Source organism: Blennius ocellaris, assembly GCF_963422515.1.
Source record: "Blennius ocellaris genome assembly, chromosome: 21".
NCBI classification, from domain to species: Eukaryota; Metazoa; Chordata; class Actinopteri; order Blenniiformes; family Blenniidae; genus Blennius; species Blennius ocellaris.
In genome coordinates, this window is record NC_137670.1 from 5,369,918 (window position 1) to 5,394,407 (window position 24,490).

General features: G+C 41.7%; 1 protein-coding gene across 1 annotated transcript in view; it reads left to right on the forward strand.

The window, feature by feature from the left end:
• Positions 1-24,490, forward strand: part of ttyh2 (tweety family member 2) — a 60,150-nt gene that overhangs the window by 20,750 nt on the left and 14,910 nt on the right. The window contains exons 3-5 of the mRNA XM_080517380.1: positions 5,944-6,055; positions 16,107-16,327; positions 19,773-19,868. Coding sequence (XP_080373506.1) covers positions 5,944-6,055; positions 16,107-16,327; positions 19,773-19,868 — 429 coding nt within the window. The remainder of the gene's footprint in view (positions 1-5,943; positions 6,056-16,106; positions 16,328-19,772; positions 19,869-24,490) is intronic.

Sequence of the window (24,490 nt, forward strand, 5' to 3'; positions counted from 1 at the left end):
TACTCCACAGAACACGACACGTTTGTTGACAAAGAATCTCATGCTTCACTGCTTCGTTCAATGTGTTTTAACCCAAAACTGTCCAGATTTCCACCGGTTGTGTGAATCTGATGTGTTCAACGTGGCTCCAAGAAAACTGAGACCCTCTTTTTTTTAATGCACGACTACATCTAGTTTTTCAGTAGCAGTATTTATATTTAGAGCGCTTTCATGAGACGTGTGGCTTCTATGAAATACAAACAGATTTTTGATGAACTGGCAAAGCATCTCCCATCAACGCATCTTGTTTTTATTTACATTCTCCTTTTACTCATTTAAAAGCGTGTCTGTAATTTCGGAAGTGGAAACAAGTTTTGTACATTTCAGATGACGATTGAATTGCATGATGGGTCGTCGCATTGATTTAAAACTTGAATATACATTCTGTTCAGTTTGCATGTGTCCAAGTGAAAACATCTGTCAGACGCAAAAAAAAAACTTAATGAAATTTCCCGGTTGTAATCCCATTAAATGGACCTGTAGATTTGATTTGAAAAGCTGTGACTGAAAACCTTTATATTATGAGATGAATGAAGTTGGAGGAAACATCTTGGGGGGGGTCGACTCTCCTTCGTCTGATCCCAAACTTTGATTTCGTCAGTCAGCTGATCACTCCGGCTTCGTCTTAATCTCATCAGTCCAGTTATTGTTCCTCTTCGCCATTGTGCTTCCTCTTCCTCCCCTCTGTTTTGGCTGAGGGTCCCGCCGTCGTCCCGCTCTAATTATGTTTGACAGCCGCTCGGGCTGACACGCCGCGATGTCCGTTCAGATTAACGCCGGTGGAGCAGATGTGGCTCAGTTGCCCGCCGTGCAGCACTTTAGCTCTGTAATTATACCGTAGCATATCTGATGGAGGATGTTTGGACAGTCACAGTCTGCTCCGACACAACAATTAGTGTTTGCTATTTATATTCCCAGTGTGAGGAACGCTGTGAATCATTACAAGTCATCCTGCAAAATATATGGATGCTTGCAATATCTTCAAATCTGTTTTTTGTTGTTGTTGTTGTTTAGCAGAATGAACTCTCTCATAATGTCCTTCAGCTGCTCTACTGCAATGAGGAATCAAAAAAACAATGTAGTAGGGAGCTTGATTTGATATGAAAAGTTTATTTCGGACGTGTGGGAATAACAATAAAACAAAAAAAAATATTAAGTGAAGACATAAACTAACAAACATAACAGAGCAAGTTGAGCAAAACAAACAAACAAATAAGTAACTAAATAAACAATGGCCCAACATATCCAAAAAGGAGTAGGAAGAAGCAAAGTTTTAAAAGAAAATCCTTTAATTAATTTTTTTACATTTGTGTCACAACTCTGATGTCGGATGTGTTTTCTAAACGAACTTGAGTTTTTTCATTAACTAATGCGTGTGTGTGTTTTGTCTTTTTCTTAGTTTTTTTTTTATTTAATAACTTTAATAGCTTATGTACTGCCTGCATTTAAGCAGAAATAATTATCCTTGGCTTGGCATTAAATTTGAAATGTATCTTCCGGCTATCAGAAAGTCGAAACACTCAAATTAAACAATCATAATATCGACATAGGCATTTAATCCAATGCAGTTCAACTTAAAACTGTAGCAATTAGCTTTATTTAAGCATCTATCTGGTGTATATGGAACATAATGATGGTGTTTTTACAGCACAGTTTGGCTTGGCAGGATGTTTTTATTCCTTTTAGCAGTGGTGAGTGGAGCTGGAGTTTAGAAAAGGGGCTTTTTGTGTTTGACCGGGGCTTTTCGGAGGAGCCTTCAGGGTCCAACACCGAGTCACTGGACTGTATTTGTCATCTCAGGGGATTCACTGCTGCCATTCTGGGGCAAAATGTCAACTATTCAAACATGTCACAGTCTATATAAAGTCCCCTCGAGGCTCTTTTCTGCTGTGGGCTCCGTTTTTATTTTTCTTTCCTTCATTCTCTGTCTTTTATCCAGTTTTTATTCCTCAATGTGACAGTTTAGACTCCTGCTCACTACATGCCTACTCACATCTATGCTTTTCTTTCTCCTCCGATTACACGGTGGGTACTTCAAGGAGCGGAATAAAAAGATCTGACAGGGTTTTTGGGGGGTGAAAACAGGCGAGGAAATATATGCAAGATTTTTCTCTCTTGCTCCTTCTTCCCTCTCATGAGACCCCAGACCCTTAAAAAAAAAAGATTCCTCCTTCGACAGATTCTCAGCTGAGAGCTCAAGTAGAGAATCTGATGTGGAGGTTGTTATGTGAATTTAAAGATATGAGTGGACGAAGAACTTTAGTCAATATTTCCTGTTGTTAAATGTGGATGTGTGTGGGTGCAGGAAGTGAGACTCATCTTAGTCGGTGCATCTTGCTTTGTCCGGTTTCCCAAAAAATCTCATTTTAACCCGCCTACAATGGAATAATCAGTTTTTCAGCTTTTAATTGACTCTCATGATCTTCCTTTTTTAAATATTTAGTATTATCTTGCTGCCAACTATATCATTAGTTTAGTAATTAGCTTGCTGACATATTCTGTTTTCTATGTATTTCCACACTGAGAAATGAAATAAATGGAGCTTAAACGGTACGAATGTGTTGCTGCTCCAGCTGTTCTCCAGGAGGCTTTGAGCACTGTAGAACTCTGAACAGAATCGAACAGAATCTCCATTCACTTGCAAACAATCTTTCCTTTTTTTTTGTTTATTGAAAGATACAAATTTACATCAAGTCAGAAGTGTACATTTTACAAATATGCAAAAGGGGATAAGCAAAAAACATACATACAATTTGAAATACAAAAAAATTTATAAAGAATAAAACAAATGAATAAAAGAGAAGAGACAAGGGTAAATAGTCATTAATCTATATCAAAAATACTGTTATATATTGTGGCTGTTTGGATGATTTTGTTTTTTGAAGGAGGGAAATAGTTTTCATATATTCTTTAAATTCAGACAGAAAGCTTATAAAAAGGGGCGCAAACAATCTGTCCAGCGGGGGGAGGATGTGGCGTAGTGTGCAATGCATTCTGGGTCATAAATGAACATAGCTCATGCGCGCAAATCAGAAGAAGCAGAATGAAGACGTCGTGAGGAAGAAGTTGTAGCACTCTTTGATATCTGGTCTGAAGACTATATATCTCGCGTTTGTTTGTGGCTACCCATTAGCCATGAGCTAGCTAGCTTATCCACCACATGCTAGGCTACCAGCAGCTGTTGTAATTGCATGACATTCTCCAGGCGCTTTGATCCATGTGCCATTTGAACGATACCCCAACGAAATGAAGGTGTGAAAATTCAAAGCCTTGGATCCATTCCCCACATATGGTCTTATATTTGTTTGAAACGCATTACTATGTGTCATATATTTGTTGTGAGCTGTCTCTGTGCACGCACACATCTTTTCTCACAGAGTTACTGTAAATCCTGCAGTGCTGGAGGTTTGTCTGCAGGGGGTCAGATAATGAGACCTTATCCTCTGTGTTCCAATGAGGAAAGTCGCCTCTGTTGTTCTGCTCCACCTGTGCTCAGCTTGAAGTGCAGAAGATTATAGATCGAACATAATTGGCTGGTTTCATATGAATGTTTTTGCATTTTCAAGCAGCTGAAAGCTTTTAAGAGGTCCTCTTGAGATCTATGTTTCCAGTGAATATTCATAGTTTTTGCTTTTTTGTTTCAGAAAAGTTATGTGTTTATAATGTCTGTTTATATGGAAACGACTACTGGAGGTTGCTGTTGATTTATATATTTTCAGGTTGTTTTTTTGTTTTTTTTGCATTTACATGGCAACGTTTTGAAAACGATGTTTGTTTCACACGGAAGAAACGCTGCAGTGAGCATGTTGGGCCAAGAGTTGGCGTTGTTAGTTGTTCTTGTAATGAAGCCATATACACATGCGTGCAAAGAACAACCCGCAATAAACACCGACAATGAGAGAACTACGGCCATGATGTGCTTGTGCAGTATCAGCGTTTCAGAAAAGTTGCACTTTTTGCGCAGTTTCCCTGGAGACGGAGTTGGAGTAGTCTCTCCGGGCACTGTTATCGTGTCAGCGAACTCCCAAAATTCTACAAATGTTTTCCGTTTTCCCTTGAAACACGTAAATGGAGTCTACGTTTTCAGCAAACCTGAGAAATGTGTTCTCTCTCGAAGGGCTGAGCGTCTTCCTCATCCTCATCATCTAGGGAGACCTTTATTTTCCTCATGTGGTTTCCACATGTGGAGGGGGGGGCTTGTCAGAAATGATAAGTTTTTGTGGTTAATGCAGAAAAGAAAATTGTAAACGTGAAATACTCAGAGACAACTTGCTGTCGCCACCTTTAGGAAACAAGCTTCTTTGTTCCTGCATCGTCTGAATCCGCCTTTATTCTCCTCTTTTCTTTTGTGCAAACGTGATCTGCTTCTCGTGTTTCTTTTTCATGACAAAGCAGTTGCGATTTGATTTTTTTGTTGGGTTCTTTTTGCTGAAAGAAGATATTCTTTGCTTTTGTTCTCGATTAGAGGAACTATTTTGAAATGTCGTCACTCCTTTTTTTTTTTCCCTGAGTTCAGACGGTTGAGAATCTCTTGCAGAGATCTTTGAATCTTATTGAGGTTTGCGGTTACCCAACACTCTTCAACTCTCTGCTGCCATGTTGTATCAAGTTGCCCTGGCTAAGCAGAGAGATTCTCATGGGATGGGGTGTTTGATTGTTGGATTATTAATAGCTTATTTTCATTATAACTAAATCAAACAGTTGTTCCTCTGCATGATCTTGCCTGTTTTCCGACGTACGATGGGATTCCCATTGCAGACATTATGTTGCTCTTGTGGTTGCACAGTATGACAGCGTCTATGGAAAAGCTCAGGGAGACTTAAAAGAGAGTTGGGTTTGTTTGTACTGACGCTCCAGCTCAACAAATTAAATCCTTGGATGGCTGAATATGCAAAACTGGGTTGAGAATCCTGCACATGCATTGCAACAGTCTGAATTGTATAATTTCTGGTTCACCGTGTTGTTCACAGAAATTAACAGAGTTTCTTGCAGCTTCTTTGGATAATATTTGTTTATTTTGCACACCGTCGTTGATTCATTATTGATATTTCAGCTTTTTAATCAGACTCTGAAGCGTTTGTGCTGAAGTTGGAGTCAGTACAAAGTGTGCCGGATGTTTTTGGGTAAATGGGCGCCATGAAAGTCTTTTCACGGAAGAAGGACCTCAATGAGATTTTGCTCAACCTGAACCGCATGTGAAAACGCTTGATGTCCCCGCGGCAGGTCTGCCATTCACAGCAAATGCCTGAACGGCCTGAATAACATTTCAGAGGTTGTCCCAAAGTACCTCATTAACTTTTTCATGTTTGTCCAAATGTCAGGCTTGATGGAAAAATTAATGATACCACTTCATGATAAAGGCCACGAGACATCAAATATTTATAAACTGTTGTGCAGGTGCTGTTTTTTTGTGTGCTTTGTGTTTGAAGCAGGTTTCAAATTGGACAAAAGAAGGGAAATATTCCAAAATACATTTCAGGATTTATGCCGTCTGGACATGAATGAGAAATAGAATAAGTGTTTCTGCTTGTGTATTTGTTTGGTCTGCTTTTAATGTTCTCTCTGAATGAATTAGAAGCACATTGCAAATGCTGAGTCAGCAGTTTTAATATGAGTGTGTGTCAAAAATACTCACAAAGTGGAAGTCACAATCCAGAATATCACATTAAATGGTGTTCAGGGACAGTGGAGGTTGATGGTTCATCACAGTGTGCCCCTGAGCAAGGCTCTTTACCCCAAACTGCCGGACGCAGTGAACCTTGAGCAAAGCTGCATTTCCAAAATCTACAAAAACCAAAAACAATGATGTTTGGATTCTGAAAACCTGACTTGTTGTTGGACATCAGTAGTAATGCATTGCCTATCCTTAAACGTGTCTTTTTTTTTTCTTTTTTTCATTTGCAGTGTTGCTGTTGGTGTGGGTTTCTATGGCAACAGTGAGACCAACGACGGTGTGTACCAGTTGACCTACTCCCTGTACAACGCCAATCACACGCTGGGTGGTGTGGACAGTCTGGTAGGTGAAACACAGAGCTTCGACTGTCTCCTTATGTTTGTGAAGAAAAAAAAAACCAAAACAACGTTCGGTTAGATTTCATAACTCTCAGACGTGTGAAAACGAGCAAGTTTTCTGAGTATTTTCACAGAAAACAGAAAGAAGCCTCAGAGGTGTTGATTTTGTGTGCCTGTAAATGTTTTTATGGTCTTATATATATATATATATGTTTTAGTTTTTTGTTTTTTGTTTTTTTTAACCGTCTCACACACACTGCTCTCCTCTCAGTCCCCCCACCCTCCGTGGCTTCGGCTCAAAACAAGGAGCTGTTTTTTTTCCAGCTCGGTACATGTCCGTGATGCTCTTCTATTTTTACCTGCCCGTCATGCGCTTGTACATTTCAGACAAGCTGTTTTGTCAAAACTCAAAGAGATTGAAAAAGTTGTTTTTGTTCCCAACAGATGTGAGAGATTTCTCTCAGTACTTATCTGCCTGCAGTGACGCTTTCAGAAAAAGCACCATGTCCACTGGAGACTCAAAAGCAATGCGCGGGGAACAAAAAAGTAAAGATGATTATTGGCATGGGCTGGACTGAACTCCCTCGTGGAAATATAAAGTGCAGCTCTGCACTACAGTACGTGTTTAAAGTACTGTAGTTGCATAAATAGCACTCTTAATACATTATTCAAAGCACAAAGTAATTGTAATCAATACTTGTTTTCATCGGGGGGGGGGAAAGGAGTCATTATTATGATGAGGATGATTCACTGTTCATAATGAAGCGTTTAGATTCATCACATTTCAGTGGAGTTTGCATGTTCTCCTGTGCCTGGGTGAGTACAGTCTGGACGGTCAAGCAGTAAAAGAATACTGTTTTGGGTGTGTAGCCAGTCACAGAGCAAACGCGCATTCGGCAGGGAAAAGGATCATTTTACCATACCTTAAGCCAATATCAATTATTCCTTTATATCTTTAAGACCTGGCAATGTTTCAAGTGAAAAATGATTGTTTTTTCTGCTTTTTCGTTTCGGAAAGGCTTTGCCTTTCCACAGCAAAGTTTTGAAAGTGAGGCCCGTTTCCACCAAACTGACCGCGACACAGAAAAAGATGTAGTTAGCATGTCAGGATGCGAGTTGGCGCTTTTGGTTGTTTTCATAAAGCCACGCACACAGAGAACAATACGCTGTAAACAATAACAATGTGATTGCGAGGACATTTGTATGAAATGCCATGGACTGGGTCGTGACACTCTATTTATGGAGTGCTTTGTAAAAGTTGTGTTTTCTCCGCATTTTCATGGAGATGGAGTCGGAGTGATTTTGAAAAGTTCCATCCTTTTTAACCATTTTCAGCTACTCCGAGCAAACGGACACCCAGAAATGATATGAAAGTTTTCCATCTCCATTTGAAAGCGTTGTTGTGTAAACGGGGCCTTAGTCTCTGAAATATTGAAAATTTCGTTATTACTGCTTCATCAATACAACCATCCAATCAGAGACAAGAATCACCACCAAAAAAAACACAAATGATCCTATAAAACTCTAAAAAAGTGGCAGAATTGCTCACTCATTGCACACTTTTTGGACAATTCTCCAGCCAGACAATGTAAATAAATGCAGTCAGATCAGAAGTGAATGAATGTTTTCTGACATCAGCGAGGCCATCGTGTTGCAGCAGCCCGGCCACCGCCGTGCGAGCTCAGGCACAAACTCCGTGTGGCTTGTTGTCGAAGAGGGGGATTAAGTCTCCATCTGTGTTAATGGAGATTAATGTGGCGGTATGTGAGCCACTCAGCACGGTGACTCGGCGCGGCCTTGGGAGTAAAGTCTTGGCTCGGGGGCTACGAGCCCACGGCTCTCTATGCTTTTTTTTTTTTGCATGTGTTACATCTCATGATTTTAATGGATCATAGTTCTTAGCCTAATGAATGATGCAAACTAAAAGCAAGTGAGATGGCGGGTGATTGGTGGATGTGTGGCTCGGGATTAGTTCTCATGTTATATGCAACAGCCCGGGCGATGTTAAACACGCTGGCCTTTTTGATTGACTCCACATCAGCGGGCTAACAAGACGTTTGCGCCGCCTTAATGCAGGCGCTTCTACACCACATTATTGGTATTCACACAGTGTTCAGCATTAGTCGCCAGAAAGCACTTAGCCACCTTTATTTTCAGACATATTAGCAAGAGAGCAGAAATCATTAACATATAGTTTTTTTGTGTGTGTGCGTGTGTGTGTGTGTGCGTGTGTGTGCGTGTGTGTGCGTGTGCGTGTGTGCGCATGCTCCTCCTGGATGTGTGAACTTGTGCAAATACATAATTGGACATGGTGGCCTTTTATTTGAGCATCTCATGTGTGTTCGTGCATGAGTGGGTTCATTGCACGCCGCTATAGACTGTCAAGGAGTCTAATTCTCGGCGCCGGACAAAGAGCCCAGTGTGCCACACACAGTTCCCAGTCTCCCCCCACCTAATCAACCATGAGCCCGTAGACAAAGCGCTTTGATTGGGAAGAACCAGGGAGCGCTGCGAGCACGTCTGATTGGCAGAGTCAGGATTGAAATCGGGATTGAAGCCGGTGACAATGCAAGGCCTCGCTGCCCTTTGGGCCCCACACAGACGCCTTTTAGCTTGGCTAACAGAGGTGAGTTAGTTCACACTGACGGGGAGGAAAGGAGAAGGAAGTCCGACTCATTCTCTGCAGATACTTTTTTTTCCCCCCCTTCTCTCTTTCAGCTGCTGTTGAGCTCTTGATTAGTTTCGGTATTGAATATTTGCTTATGATGTGTTTATGAACTTGCGGTGAGAAAGAAAGCAAGCAGTGACGTTCTGGAGTCTGGCCAGCCGGGGCGGTTGTGACTTGGACGCCATTTACGTGACAACATTTCAAACGAAACTGCATCGTTCTTTCCGTATTTGGTTCAGAAATGTTTTGCGTTCACGCAGTAATGTTTTGAAACCGATGTGGCAGAGGCACTGAAAATCACCAAGTTCGATTGTTATTATGGTGGTGGTCAACTATAAAACTACCAAGTCCCAGGAGAATATGGACTGGGAGTCATCGCACTCTGGAGGAAACATTGTTCTGATTGTCATCTCGTGAGCATGTGCAGAACATCCATTTACTACGGCAGTAGTGCGTGTGAGCAGTAACTACATTGCCATCGTCTCCACCGAGAAAGAGTCTGATCATTTTCCGAAAGTTCCTTTTTTTTTGCCATTTCCATGGAGATGGAGTTGGAGCAATTTCAAAAAGTTGCATTTTCCGCTGTTTACACAAAGATGAGTTGCAGTGTTGTTGAAAAGACGGAGACATTCTCAAAAAGTTCCACTTTGGCAGCCGTTTTCAGAAAGTTGCATTTTCAGTGGCTCCGAGCACCATTATTATATAAACCCACCCAAAACACAAAATGCTTGTTTTTGCATTTTTCCTTGAATACATTGTTGTACAAACAATGTTTGCAGTGTTTCAACAATAAACAATGTATTGTTTTGGGACGTGGGTGTTTTCTGAGTTTCTGGGTCAGTGTCACTGAGCTCTGACATGTTTCAGACTTTGCACTATAACATGCTTATTTTATTACCATTCTCAGTCAAGTGAAAGATTTATAATGCATGGGAGGGTTTAAAGACTGAAATAATTAACTTATGCAGGAAACACACAAAAATATGCAGAGTGGTTTTCGTCTTTACATTTCTTTTGTCATTTTTAATTCCTATGAATAAAAGGGTAAAGCTTTCAAGGGCGATGAGAGCAGAATACAAAGAAGGGAAAGAAACCAGGGCAGGGAAAAATATAAATGGGAGCTTATGGTTCAGATTCATCAGACCATGTTTGGAATCAATTTTCTCTAAATCTGTATGCATTTTCCATTTAGAATCCTCAAAAGCAAAGACAGTTTTTTTATTTGTTGTTTTTTTTTTTACCCAGAACTATATCGTTGGTTCACCCCGGCTCCACACATCTTTTTAAAATGTGGCGAGATGTGTTTCTACTCAACAAAGGTCAGGCCACAGAGGGTTAAATATGGACGCCAAACTTTTGCAGCATAACAACGATAGAAGTTATTAGATTTAATAAGCTGCAGTTTCCACAAACTTCATACATTAAACATGAAAACCTTTGTATCCTGCACATGCATGCTGCAGGAGTTTGATTTGTGTGTTTTGGCTTCTGAAAACACAACATGGGAAACTGAAGCTACTTCCCCTCTGTCGCTGGCTGTTGTTCACAAGGAAGGATCGTATCAAGCAGGGATAGACAGATAAGTCCCGGGATTTAGACATTAAAGTCGGATTTGCAGTGACGGTGAGGGGTTAACTGGAGTCTTGCTGGAGTAAGCTGGAGTCTTTGTGTGAAGTCTTAGCTCAGCATTTTTTTTTTTGCTGTTGCCATCTCGTTCAGAGCATTCAAATCGAACCTTTCAGCCTCCTTCACTTCACCATCAACAGTTTGGTAATAACGTTGGAAAAAGACAGAATCTGATTATGGCACAGATAATCAATCTCACAAGTTGCTGCTGCTTCGGAGCCCATTCACTAAAGTTTATATTTATGACAATTGAAAAAAAGTGTGTATGTATATTTTTGCTGATCAGTCTATAAGTGAGTCAATCACGCAATTGTATTCTCACTAGGACTAGTTGTTAAAATCCCTTGATTAATCAGATCACTGCTGTTGATGGGACTGTCCCCCTGGTTGGATTTAAATATGACCACCTGGTGCCTCCAATACGATACATCATCAGTTGTGCACAGTTGTGAAATTACATCCTAATTCTCCCCACAGTGTTGCAAACACTGCTATACGTTGTTGTCACCCGCCTGTTCCCATCGTTTGTGATCAACTGGCGAACGCCAATCTCTTAAAAAAATGCTCACCTCAGTCCCGATCCGACCCCGCTGACATGAATCTATTGTGCGTCTGGCTCTCTGACACTGCTGGAACGATCGATGTTGCCTTGCAGCACCGATGGTTGTTTTTTTTTTCCCCAGCGGGAGATCCAGTGTTTACTCATAACTTTCTAAATGCCAAGCAGTGGAAATAAATCAAGTGTTCAAAGGTGCATGTGGCTCGGTGAGACCGCTCACTGCTGTATATCAGTATGCTCCTGTTTCTGACCTGACGCTGATCATCTCTTGAAGGTGGGGTAGATTAGGTAGTTTCAAAAACAGACTTTGTTTTGAAAGTTATTGTGTCTAAAGCTGGAAAATGATAAGGTGAAAGGATTCCGAATCTCGTGGTCCGTATCTCGTAAAAAAGACTGTGAATGCTTCTGGACGTTATCGACGCATATCATATACCTTAGTATTATTGCACATTGTGTACAGTCTCTCATGTCTCAGTCTCTCATGTCAGGCAGCTCTAAAGCCGTTTCCAATGGCAACCTACGTGAACACACACTGATTAAAGTTCTCTTTCACATGTAGCACCATTAAAAGGCACATTTATATGGCTAAAATATCCAAACGTTCATTTACAGCAGTATGCAGTTTGTTTTGTAGTTGCTGATAAACCAAAAGTATCGCTTCATCATAAATAAGTTCTGTGGGTAGAAAATGATATTGGGGCTGCGGCTAAAGACCCAAACAGAAGCGACAAGGATGCTCTGCTAATGTCATGCTAGACGCCACAGCAAGTCTTCAGAAGTTTTTTTTTTTTTTTCTGGAGTTAATGCTTCAGTGGATTGAAGCTGATTTGTCATGTCAGCGAAATGAACTCCACACAACATTAGGCAGGTGGGATTCGCTCCATTGACTTCCATTGGTATTGGCTTCTCTGATAATTATAAAACCTGATGGTTTAAAGTTGTTGAGCTGCTTCCAGATGCATTTGGTCCCCAACCCTTCTGCTCAAAATAAACACTTCATCATGTCATAAAGAAGAGATTTGTGTTGATTTATAGCTTCACCTCCTCACCCCAACCCTGCAGGACAGAGTCTTAAAAGCTCTGCGACTGCCGAGTGTCTGCCTGAAGAGAAGAAGATATATTCTTAAATAAATGTTCTGCCGAGCTTGGATGCACAGTGCCCAAGACGGTTTCTATCTTTTGAGTGTGACTGAGTAGCCGAGGCTCCTCAGACCCATGTTCCATTTCACGCTCCAACTCCTGCATTCAATTTTAATTGATTAAAACCCCCTCTGTCATCAGTCAGACACAGAGAGTTTGATTTTATCCTAAGCTTGTCCTGCTTTAAAAAAAAAAAAAAAAAAAAAAAAAAAATTCAATTATCAAGGAATTAAGAGAAAAATTTAAAGTAATTGTTGGATTTTTCGCTCTCGAGTTGAAAAGTCCCACGAAGAAGAAATTAGTGCCAAAGTTCAGAGTGAAATCCACAAACTGACAACATGGCTGGCAATTACATGCCTGAACTCGGAGGCGCCCACTCGCTGGGAGGTTTGCTCCCTAAATTAAAGATGTTCTCTTACATCCTCTCTCTGTGTTTTTCATGCTCCCGTTTCTCTCATCTGTGCGACGCTGCTTCCTCCGAGAGTCTGAACCGGCCCCGGCAGGCTTAAAGACCGAAGCACCACTCCAGCATCCGAGCCAAGGAATTAGTATTTATAGTCTGTAGAGTTGCAGAGTCACACGCAGGCAACTGGAAGTGGAGTCCATTTCTAATCCCGGGTTTCCTATTTAAACTCTGGGTAAAAATCATATCTTTGATAATATTAGTAATTATTCCTGTTCTCTGTTTGCACTGAAATGAAAACACTCAATTTCCCGGCAGACGTGAGATTGATTTGAAGCCTGTGCGAACAACGGAATTCATAAATACAGTTCACTGCAAAAAGCAAGGAGAAACAGCGTGTCTCCCTATTCAAACACTGCTTTAGGACTTCCAGATAAAGGCGTGGAAGAGAGAATCTTCACACAATGCCTATTGATCTAGATCTGTTCCCTTCACTCCAGGCGAGAATATACAACAAAGATTTGTGTCATTTGTCACAGATATGTCATTTATTCTGTTTTCTTAGATTTTGTTTTTTTTGTGGGGTTTTTTTTGTTGGTTGATTGCCCTCTGGTACATTGAATTGAACATCACAGTAGAATAGCTGAACACACTTTGCTGTAAATTGTTATTTGTGAGGGATTTGATGCAGAGGAGGAGTCTGCGTAGCCTGAAAACATCAGATTGAGATAAAGACGACTGGGAATCGGTGAGAATCACTTACATGGTGAGGATCAGGCCGAGACGGAGGAGAGATTAGCTGGGTTGGCTCGTCTCTGCAGGCATTGGAGATAAGATTCTCGCACAGGAGGTGGGGATCAGACACATGCCCATTTTTTGTTTTTAATCTGCGATTTCATCAGTGCAGCCCGAGCTGGAAGACTCATCGATCAGCGATCAGATAAAATACAAAGTACCATCAGATGTGATCAGTAGTAGAGCCAGTAGTCTGCAATAATATAATATAATTAAAGGTCTCATATTATACAAAATGTACTTTCTAATAGTTTTCCAACAGTAATAATCCTCCCCATACCTGGAATGATGCCCCAGAAGTGAAGAAAGTCTGTCATCTTTCTCCCTGGTTTGTTTCAATTTTTTTAAAATGTGTTGCTCCAACAAGCGAATCAGAGATCAAACCCTATATAGTGTCATCGGGGGTTTGTCCAATCCCAATCAAGGTGGGCCCTCCCTTTGACCCTTCCACAATTAGGAAGCTCTGGCACATGGCACCACAAGAGGATGTACTTCCTCCTCTTCCCACGATGGGCATGTGTGGGCAGAGCCAGTCCAGCTCGCACAGACACAGCAGATTCTGAATGTAACTAATATGAGTAAATGTTCAAATGACTGTTTTTGGACTGCCGAGACACATGAGTGTTGAAAAGCTGTATAATAGGACCCCTTTAATACATCTTAAAGTCGGTAACCAACTAGCCTCAAACACTTCCTTCCAAAGGTGAAATGAAACTGGAGGAAATGCCTGGTCTCTGCCTGGTCCTGCAGGTTTCTTCCTGTTAAAAGGGAGTTTTCACCATCTCCTCTGCTTGCTGTGTTGTATTTGTATTTGTACAACACATAAACAAAATTGAAACGATTGGATTGCAGTAATTAATTCAACCCAATCTCTCCTCATCTCAGCTTCAGCAAACAATATGAGTTGCTTCTCCCGTGAATGCCAACTACCCACAGCTGAACGAGCATTTGTTGCCCTTTTTAATGATCAAATAGCAGGATGCCTCCCCGTGAATGCCACTTCCTTGTAAACAGCATTCTCCTTTAAGCAAATCACGTAGTAATTAAACTGGAGAAGAAGGTATGCTTTTATACTTGAGACATTTACTCAGCTTAAAGGGTTTAAAAGTCACAAAAAGTCAGTCAATCCGTCGTTTTGTTTATTTTCCTTTGTGGATTACCCTCCACCTACCTTTCTCCGCCCGTGGGAATGGATTAGTGGCTGCATGATTACACTGCTTAAGCAGGTAAACAAACTGTTGGTCTCATTAGTGAGATATCAGTTTGGGAAATAATCTGAAAAACAGCAGCTCTTTCACCTCTGGACGCTGGACTTTCTGGCTCTTTTCTAAGCTGCCGTGTTTACTTATGATAGACCTCTTCCCCAACTGCCTCCCTCAGTATTCCTGCTCTCTCACATTGTCCCCTATCGCTGCTCACGTTTGGACTCGTCTCACCTTCCCCAGACTTTTGGGATACTTTCTTTAAAAGAAAAAAAAGTTGACCAAGGTCACTCGGTCCAAGCAGAAATCTGTTCTCTCTCTCTGCTCAGCTCTGAGAAACTTCTGTCAGCACAAAATAACTCAGAGGGAAGGTGAAGGATAACCACAAAAAAAAAAAGGAATATCTCCACAGAAAACTAGGTTGTGCTGCTGTTGGCGTTTCAATGAAGGAGTCTTCTGTGGCTGCAGTTTGCAGGCAATACCAACAGCTTTGTAACGCTTAACTGAGGCAAGGTGCCGTTTGAAACGTCTTCCGTACGTCTGAGCAGGTGGAATCTTATATATCCCAGTTTTCCATCTCGCCGTGACAACAGTATAAAGTACAATGTTAAAGATTTGACACAAAGGTCAGGCAAGGCAATTTTATTCATAGAGCACCATTCAAACACAGGGCAAATTACAAGGCTTTACAAAGCAATAAAAGAAATCAAACTCAAAGTGGCATTTTATTTATTTATTTAATTAATTGTCGACACTGTGCAAGGAGGGTATCAAACACAGTTTCGTACAGGTGCCACAAACAGCCCGATTATATTTTGACATAGTGGCATAATAACCTTAAAACAAGAAAATGCCAGAGGAAACTTTGTGTGCCGCCTCTCTGTTGATCTCTGTGATTTATTATCATCTCCTCCATGAGGTACCTCTCCCATCCACTTCATGTGGGACATTTTTTTTGACGTTTTTGGGGATTTATTTGGAAACGGTTAGTCGAATCGTTAACAAAAGTCTTAGCAACCTATTCCTGAATGTTCCACACATTTTTGTTTTTTTTGTGCTTATTGTATCTGTGTTTCCAGCGCTGCAGGAATAGTTATTCACAGAAATAATAGGAGAAAAATAATGATAATAATTTAATTAAACGGACGCCTAAGATAGTAATCGTTGCGCCTTGTTACTGAGGCAGTCACAAGCATAATAAAAATTACAATGATGAACATGATGATGATAAATAGTATTACTAATTAAGTTTCTTGAAATAAGAAAGCGTTTTATTATATTTAAAATTAAGTAAAAGAGAATAAAATTGAAAACATTCACAGGCTTGAAGCTATATTAGATGACGCTTTGAAAAGACGTAGTTTCAATCATTTTAAGGCAGATATTTTTAAATAGTCTGATCCCCTCGGGGCTGTTGAATATTAAGGCGTGAATTACTTGCTCACCCGCGGTTTCAACCTGGACTGTGAAGAAAAACCAGAGAATGCGTTGAACGGTATTAAAAAAAAATAAAAAATCTGAAAATCAAGTTTAATGCGAGCAAACGATCCGTAAATAAATATCTTGTTGATTCAAATACGTACGACTGTATTTAGCCTCTGTGCTTGGTGTTCCCTTCTCACTCGTCTCAACCTGCTCTTCCCCTCCACCCGACCCCCCCAGGTGACCGGCACCATGGGCAACATGAAGAGCGGGCTGCACCAGCACCTCGCGCGGCTGGACGAGATCTTCGCCACGCGCGGCGACTACGTACAGACGCTGCAGTTCATGCAGCAGATGGCGGACAACGTGATCAAACAGCTGCTGGGCCTGCCCGACTGGGAGGAGGCGAATGTGGACCTGGCGACGGTGGCCGATCAGACCGCAAACGTCGAGTACTACAGGTGAGGCGGGTGACGCTGCGGCGACAACAACCGTCTCCTTAAAGATCGCTGAACAAATGTCATCGCCAACGGTAACATTCCTCATTGCAGTGGTACTGTGATTAGATTCATTATATAACTTCTGTTTTGTTTTTTCTAATTTTTTTATTTTACCGACAATTACAATCAGCGAGGCAATGAACTTTCTCATTACTGTTGCAATTAAGGGCCTGATTTCCTGAAGGTATGAATAGTAATGTGGAACATTGTGTAAATAGTACAAAATATGGGGATGAGTTTGATACAAGGTGCAATTTTCAAGACGCTATATATATATATATATATATATATGAGTGTCAAATTAAAATATATTTGACTAGTAGACTCCAGCTACGAGGTTTATATAACAGCTCCAATTACTGAGCAGTTTAAAGTTGCAGTGGAATAGATGATTTCGGAGGCTTCAAACGTGTGCGTATTGACCTGAATATATCACATGGTATTTAGTGGATGGGAGAAGATAATATGGTTGCATGTGAGTGGGAACTCCCTGCCAGACGTAGTTCAAAAACAGAAGCATCAAATCGTGAGCAATCCTTGCATCAAGCGGACATTTTGGAGCGCAGCCGCTAATGATAGAGCAGCTAAGAGCGTGTTAAGAACTATTATCCAAGGCATTGTCTCATTACTGCTAAGCTCCTTCTCTTATCGTCTCAGAACAGAAGCAGGCCCGTGGCCAATGTTTCCCGCGCGCTGGCGCTGTGTGAGTGGTGTTTCTGTCCGGACAGGCCAGCGTGTTCGTATTGATCTGTAGTGTGACTCCGCTGCACTGCCGATAACTCACCGCTAATAGAGTGGGCAGACGAGAAGCAGGCGGCCGGACTTATTGGACTCATTATCACGCCTCACCTTCACAAACCGTTTGCGGTGTGCATGTGTGTGTGTGTGTGTTTCTTTGATGGGACTTATCACTTCAGCACTGTTCCCTCCAGCGGTGGTGTATTTACTCGCTCACAGTGTGTGTCGTGTTCCCCTGCCGAGTCACAAAAAACATGACAATATGCTTTCCAGGAATAGACACATATTCCTACTAATTGAGGCCCGAAAGCTCACCTCTTGTTTAACGTAGTATTCTTCCTCTGACTATCTCATTTTCTCTCACTTGTTTACACTGATGGCAGGAGCCGATTCATTGCACTTTGGGAAATATCAAATCAGGGCCACTGCATCCACCTCTTCATATGCGAAGACTGTGTTCATACCAGCGCCATTTGGTTCAGATGAGAGTTTGGGTGTTTTTACACCAGGATGGTCCCGGGTGCCAAACATTTTCACGCCTTCGTTTGGTTTGGTTTGACAACAGCTGTGTATTTTGGCCATTATCGCCCGAAAGGAACAGTGACCAGAGAGGAAGTAGAAACATTGCTCATTCATTGGCATTGTCTAAAGTCTATCTATATCCCGGTTGCTTATAGCTAACCATTAGCCACCCGCCAGCTAAAGGGGCGGGATTTCCACTTTCGGTCTGGACCAATCAATGACATGGGTTATTTTTTCTTCGTCATGCTTTTTTGCCTCTCTGATCAGTGTTCATTTCACGCGATAGCGACCCGAATTGAGCAGCTGTTTTAATTGTATGATGCTGTCCAGGCAGATTGTCTGCAAAACAAACTAAATGAAGATTTGAAAATGTTCTCGATTGAGAATCTCCTCCTGTTAATAAGAGCAAAAACCGTACCGGTACTAATCATAAAATATTGTACGCCTTAGAAGGATTGTCTCCTACGTGCCTTCATTATATCGGGTTTTTATACCTTTCGTAGATCAGACCCTTCAAAACTGGGCTCCTCCATTGAGCTCATGTGAAGGCCCCTCCTCTAAATGCTCGCTTTCCGCAGTCCTTAATTGGATTAAGATGTCACAGACAGACAGTGGCAGTGTCACCAAAGTACCTCCCATGTCGGTGGCCCTTGAACTGAACCCTGCCGGGAGGGAGAAACGATGAAATGAAGAAGAAACAACGAGGAGGTGGCGCTCGGGTGAGGGAAAGAGAGGCGGAGGAGAGAAATGAAGCTGAACAGTAGAGAGGGAAAGATGGAAGAGCGTGACAGGGAGTGGGGAGGGAGCCGGGGCAATAATGGGAGAGATGTGGGGCAAGATACGTGTGTGTGATGGAAAGGTCGACGGGAAGTAAAAGTGAACAAGTGCTCAGAGTGATGCACGTGCAGGAAAGAAAAGCACTGCCGATGGGAACACACAGAGCAGACATGGACAAATGGCCCCGGTCTCATCTTGTGCAGCCGGTTAATCAACCTCCAGACATGTTGATTTAACCACATTTCAATCAGCTTTCTAATACGATGCGCTTTAAAATTTGGAGAAAAAAAAAAATATGTTTGAGGTATTTACATTGGGACAGTTGCAGTAATCATCATGCATCCTCTAGATAGAAGCGCTCTGTCCCAAGTCTCTGATGGAGGAGATAACATTTTTTTTCTTGGCTCTCACTTAGATGATAACATCTGATAGAAACAATGATCACTCTTGTTCGAAGAGATGAAATACACCCACACACACATTTTCACATATGGATTTGGGTCCATTCATCATCGACCATCTGCACAGTTTGCAGCGTCCAGTCAGCAGATGGTCACACTGAGCCGGAGACCCCCTTCACTACCCTCCCCCTGCTGGACTTCCTGTGAGGAGTTTAGATTACCGTATTTTCAGGACTAAAGCATCATCAGTGTCTCTGGTGTGTCATAACATTTATTTTTTGCCAACCAGATGTAATTAATAATGATCCTGGTCCTGCAGCTGATGTTCCAGAACCGTTTGTGAAATTAGCCCTTGATTCTTTGTTGCCTTATTCACAGTAACAGTTAAAAAAAACAAACACAAATTTTTCACGCATTCGGAATTCTTTCTCGTTTCTGTTTTTACTTGAACTTCTGCTGTGAGCATTTTTCTTATTGTAGACGTTTTTCTTGCTTCCTCAGTCAAATACAGTAATAATGGAGGATTTTCTGTGGTACTGTAGCAGTTTTCTGCTGTCGTACAGTGACATCTCATGGTCACAGATGGTATGCACCAGTGTATTTTGATATATATATAATATTTGAATTTGAAATGATTTAAGAAAAAAATCCCCCAAAAAGTGACTTATAGTACAGAAACACGGTGCATAAAATACGATGAGTTTCATCCACAAAAATGACAGTATCTTTTTTTTTTAATTAAATGTGGCTTCTATTGCATTGTGAATCATGTTTTCAGTTTACTGAAGGGCAAAAAAAGGTAAGTATTGTGTACAAGGTTGGAACTGAAAGTATCATTTATCTTTAGGAAAAGTCATATTTTGCTTATTTTCTGGTGTGTGTGTGTGTGTGTGTGTGTGTGTGTGTGTGTGTGTGTGTGTGTGTGTGTGTGTGTGTGCGTGCGTGTGCGTGCACGTGTGTGCGTTCAGGTGGCTCACCTACCTGCTGCTCCTTATCCTGGACCTGATCATCTGCCTGCTGGCCTGTCTGGGGCTGGCCAAGCAGTCCCGCTGGTTGCTCACCACGTGAGTCTAATAAACCCACTGAAACTGGAATCACTTTCTGTTTGCAGGGGAAGGCTGACTCCTTTTATTTTGTGTCTGTATATTTTTGGAGTTTTTTTATGTGAGGCTGACGGTGACAAGGCAAGGACGGGATCTATTGCAGAATGAAAGGTTAGGGGGGATTAGAAGACAAAGTCACAGCTAACCTGAAGGCATTCATATAAAAATTGTGTTCAATTTTGTCTTTGTTACACTGCGGCTGCAGCAGCCTGCATGCAGACAGCTCACTCCTGCACACCAGTGTATTTTCTCTGGTAAAGCACTTAAAACAATACGCCAACGATTCTATTCAATTTTGTATCAATCTGGAAAAAAAACTCCAATAAAACCATATTTTCTGTGTATTTAATTGCTTTATATCAGAGCATAATAAGCGTTTCAGAAAAAGTTATAATTTCATCCATGGATATGTCGATGGAGTCGGAGCTTTTTCAGAAAATAACATTTTTCCCCAATTGCGCAAAGACATAATAAGAGCATCTTCTAAAGATCAGGTTTCCGCCCATTTACACTGCATTTTCAAAAAGCTTTTCCCCCATTTCAATGGAGGCAGAGTTGGAGTGATTTCAAAAAGTACACCGAGGCGTAATTGGAGCATTTTTCTCCCCATATACACAGAGCGTTTTGAAAAAGTTCTGTTTTTCTCTGTTTTCACAGAGAAAGAGTCAGAGCGTTTTGAAAAAGTTGTATTTTCCACTGTTTACACAAAGACACGATCAGAGCGTTTTGAAAAAAACAAAAAACAATACATTTCTGCCCATTTACAAAGCGTCAAAGTTTAATTTCCCCATTTACATGGAAGCATAATCAGACTGTTTAAAAATAAGAATCAAGTTTCTACCCAAGTGTTTTCAAAGAATTGCATTTTAGCTGTTTGCATGGAGACGGAATTTGAGCATTTTCCAAGAGTTCCACCTTGTACGCCGTTTTCAGTGACTCCCGGCACCGTCGATGTGTAAACAAACCCCCAAAACGTAAGAAAAGTTTTCCGTTTTTCGCTTGAAAAGTGTTCAGACCCGCTGTGATAACCGACGCCGTCTGATTCTTAATGCTCCTAACAAATAGACTGAAAGGTGTTGATTGACTTCCCAGCTCACTTCCATGCAGTTAGATTGGAGGAGGATTGCAGCAGAGGGCGCGACGGATGTTGCAGCCCTTCATTGGTGTGTGCACAGAGATTCTATTTTGACTCTTCGTTTTTTTTTTTTTTTTTTGAAATATATTTTTAAGTGGCTGTGAGCTCTCAGCTGGAAAGAAAAACCACCACAATAGTGAGACAAGTGCACTGAGCCGGGCACTCAGCATTGTTAGGAGCAGAATAAAAGCTCTATAGTATACTGTGTGTCACGGCAGATCAGTTTGTGCAATCTTCTCACAGTTTAGTTTACTGTGGAAATAAGAGCCACATAATAATGAAGCTGAACACCTTCACTTTATATACATATATATATATATATATATATATATATATATATATATCAATAAATTCCCGCATGAAACGCCGTGATGAGCTTTGACCAAATATCTGATGAGTTGGTGTGAGCTGATGTCGACGTGGCAAGCTGCAGGCTTCGCTCCCCGGCGGAAATTGGCTGTGAACAAGGCCTCTCAGCACTGGATCATATCCTTGTACAAACACGGCTCCGCTCGCCCTCGTTGTAATTCACTGTTTGCCTTTTGGCGTTGCCAGCAGCAGGTTGAACTCGCTCGCTGTTGCGTGGTTTCCCTGAACAAATTGAAACAGAGAGAGGCGACAGTGGAGCCATTCGGCGGCTAAATATACACATTTATTAACAGACGCAAACTTCTGGAGCCTTGCAAGTTATTCAATTAATAATTTAGCTTTGTGGTTTAAAAAAGAAAAAAAATCTTTTTTTTTTTTTCTTTATTTCACATTTAACAGAAACAAAAGCTGTTCCTCTTTCCCACGCCTTTTCATGCGCTGTGCTGAGACTTCATGGCTGCTTGACGAACGCTCACAGACACTCATTCTGTGTATGAAGCGTACACATCGATTCGCTTTGTAAAGGAGCTTTTCACGGGGGCATGAAATCCACCCGGACCTCCGTTGACTCAGTCGAGTGTCCCAGTGTCTCTCTCAATCAGTCAGCCGCGGTGCTGAACTCGTCCCGCCCTGCGCCCCGCGGCTCCGTCGCACACCAGCGTGAGTCAGTGTCAGAAGTGGGATGCTCTCTTCCAGTGGAGTGGAAGTGTTTGCAGGCGCACCACACTCTGGAAGTCTCTCTGCTACTTGTAGTGGGCTCGCCGGGTCCCAAAGTGACACGACGAGAAATGGGGAATTACTTAATATCTGCTAAAAGGAGCCATTCTGTTGGCCCGATGCTAACACTCGGTTAGCTGCTGCCAGCAATCCACCTCCTCCGTCGTAGAGCAGGAGCAAAAACGTTTTTTGAGAATCTCTCCAAAATGCTTTTGGTAAGGTGGGGGTATTCCAAGGTGTGGAATCCTGGGAGTCTCCACCAATCGGTGGCTGGCCGAGTGAATAGGGGCAGTCAGTCTCCTTTGAGCAAAAAAGGGGGCGAGGGATTTGCATGGGACTGCAATGTCTGCAGGACCCCTGCAGATTCTGAGATTCTGGCAGATTCAGACTTCACAGGTCATGACAGTATATCATAACAAATGAAGCTTGTCTTTCATCAGAAATGAACCACCTTTCTGTGAGATCCCAACACAATTGGCAACCAGCAACGATGCTTGCAGCTTAAGCTTCATTTGAGCTCTTTAAATCTCCTGCTAACGTTTCTCTGGCGAAGTAAAATAAGAGTTCTGACTTCCACAACAAAGTGAGTGACAAAGAGCAAGATTAGCTGCAATTATCTCGCCCTGGAAACACTGCAGTCTGCCACATCCCGTGGAATATTTACACAAATGTAAAATATGTCAGTAAAAGTGTCAGTGTTTGGCCTTCATCTTCAGCTCATAAAACATAGAACTCCGCTCAGCAGGGAGCGGTGAGTCACAATACTAATTTGTCCCCGAAGGGAACGCAGGATTGGGAGCCGACAGGTGGGTGCCGAGTTGTTGGAGTTTCAGGCCTTTGAAATGCTGACAGCAGGAAGCGGTGCGGCTTTCAGCCTGGCAGGTCTGCAGGCATGGAGCGAGAGAACGAGCTGAGCTCTGACACTTAAAGCACGCCTCCATGATCAGAAGGCCGAGCTGGAGATGGCTTGTAGTTACAGGAAGACGTCAAAAAAACGAACTCCAGTTGGAATTTGTGCTTCATAATTAACAAAAAAAAAACAAATATTCCATGAAATATGTAATTCGATGTAGCATATCGAAACGAGGAAAAACAAAAAATTACGCACAAAGAAGGATTATATGTTTATTACTAGAAAATAGTTTATTGTTTACAGTTTATGAACAAATCATGCATAGATTGGCAGCTTAATCATCTGGTTTTTAGTGACTTTTGATGTCAATGTGCTTCATTAAAATTCAATATGCTGTTGATCCACCTCATATGTTTATGGTTTACTACAGGGTACTTTCCTTTGACTTCAAAACTTTTCAACAGCTACAATCAAGACACATTTTTTGTTGTTGTTGTAATTAATATTTGTAGGAAAATGCCTCGATCGGTTATGAAAATATTTTCTGCCTTTGCACAACACAAACTATGTGTTTAGGCTCCTCCACTCATTATATACACTGTGTATACATAAATGTTCACAAACACATAACATTCTATTTGACAGGGTCTTCATATCTTTCACAATTACAAAATACTATACGTCGGAGCTTTGGGTTGTAAGAGAAATCTGCTTGAGACACATAAACACATCGTAATGAGGTGAATGCCACATGAGCCACTAATGGTGTTGGAGATAACCGACACCATCGTACGGCAGAAGCCAAAATTAGACACTGAGAAAGATGTGATTATTATTACAAGCTAATTGGCATTGACTGAGAGTTTCCCGGGTCTCCTGCATGTCTGCTTTGAGGTCACATTACTTTCATTCCACTCCGTTTTAATTAGAAAATATAATGATGGCTCGTATGAGGAGGATAAAGCCTTCACAGTGTCTTCCATATAGGTGCAGCGGCAGTTTAAAGCTTCTGCCTCTGATTTAATTCGGAGTGACTTGACCTCATCCGTGAGTCCATTTGCTGGCATCATCCTCCTGGCTTATTGGCCTGTTGTGTCGGCTTCACACTCGATTTCCTGCTCTCCGCTGAATCCCGCTTTTTGCCCACCAGAGCACAAAACCGAATGAGTGGTCTCACTCGGCGCTGACGTGAGCTGCCAGCGATCAAAGGGTTTCGCTTCCGTTTGCCTCACCACTCGGTGTCACTCAGCATATTCATAGCTGCTCCTATCGTCCGGTCTACAGGCAACGTGGACGAGTCTCATCCCGAGACATCACGTAACGATACCACTTCAAAGCACCAAGGCAACCATTTACACGAACGTCTTCACGTGAAAATAGAAAATTTTACATTTTGGGTGCTTGTTTACGTGACAATGCTGCTCAGAGCCACTGAAAAACAACTTTTTCGAAAATGCTGCGACTCGAGAAAAGGGAAGGAATGCAACTTTTTTGAAATGCTGCTGCGTG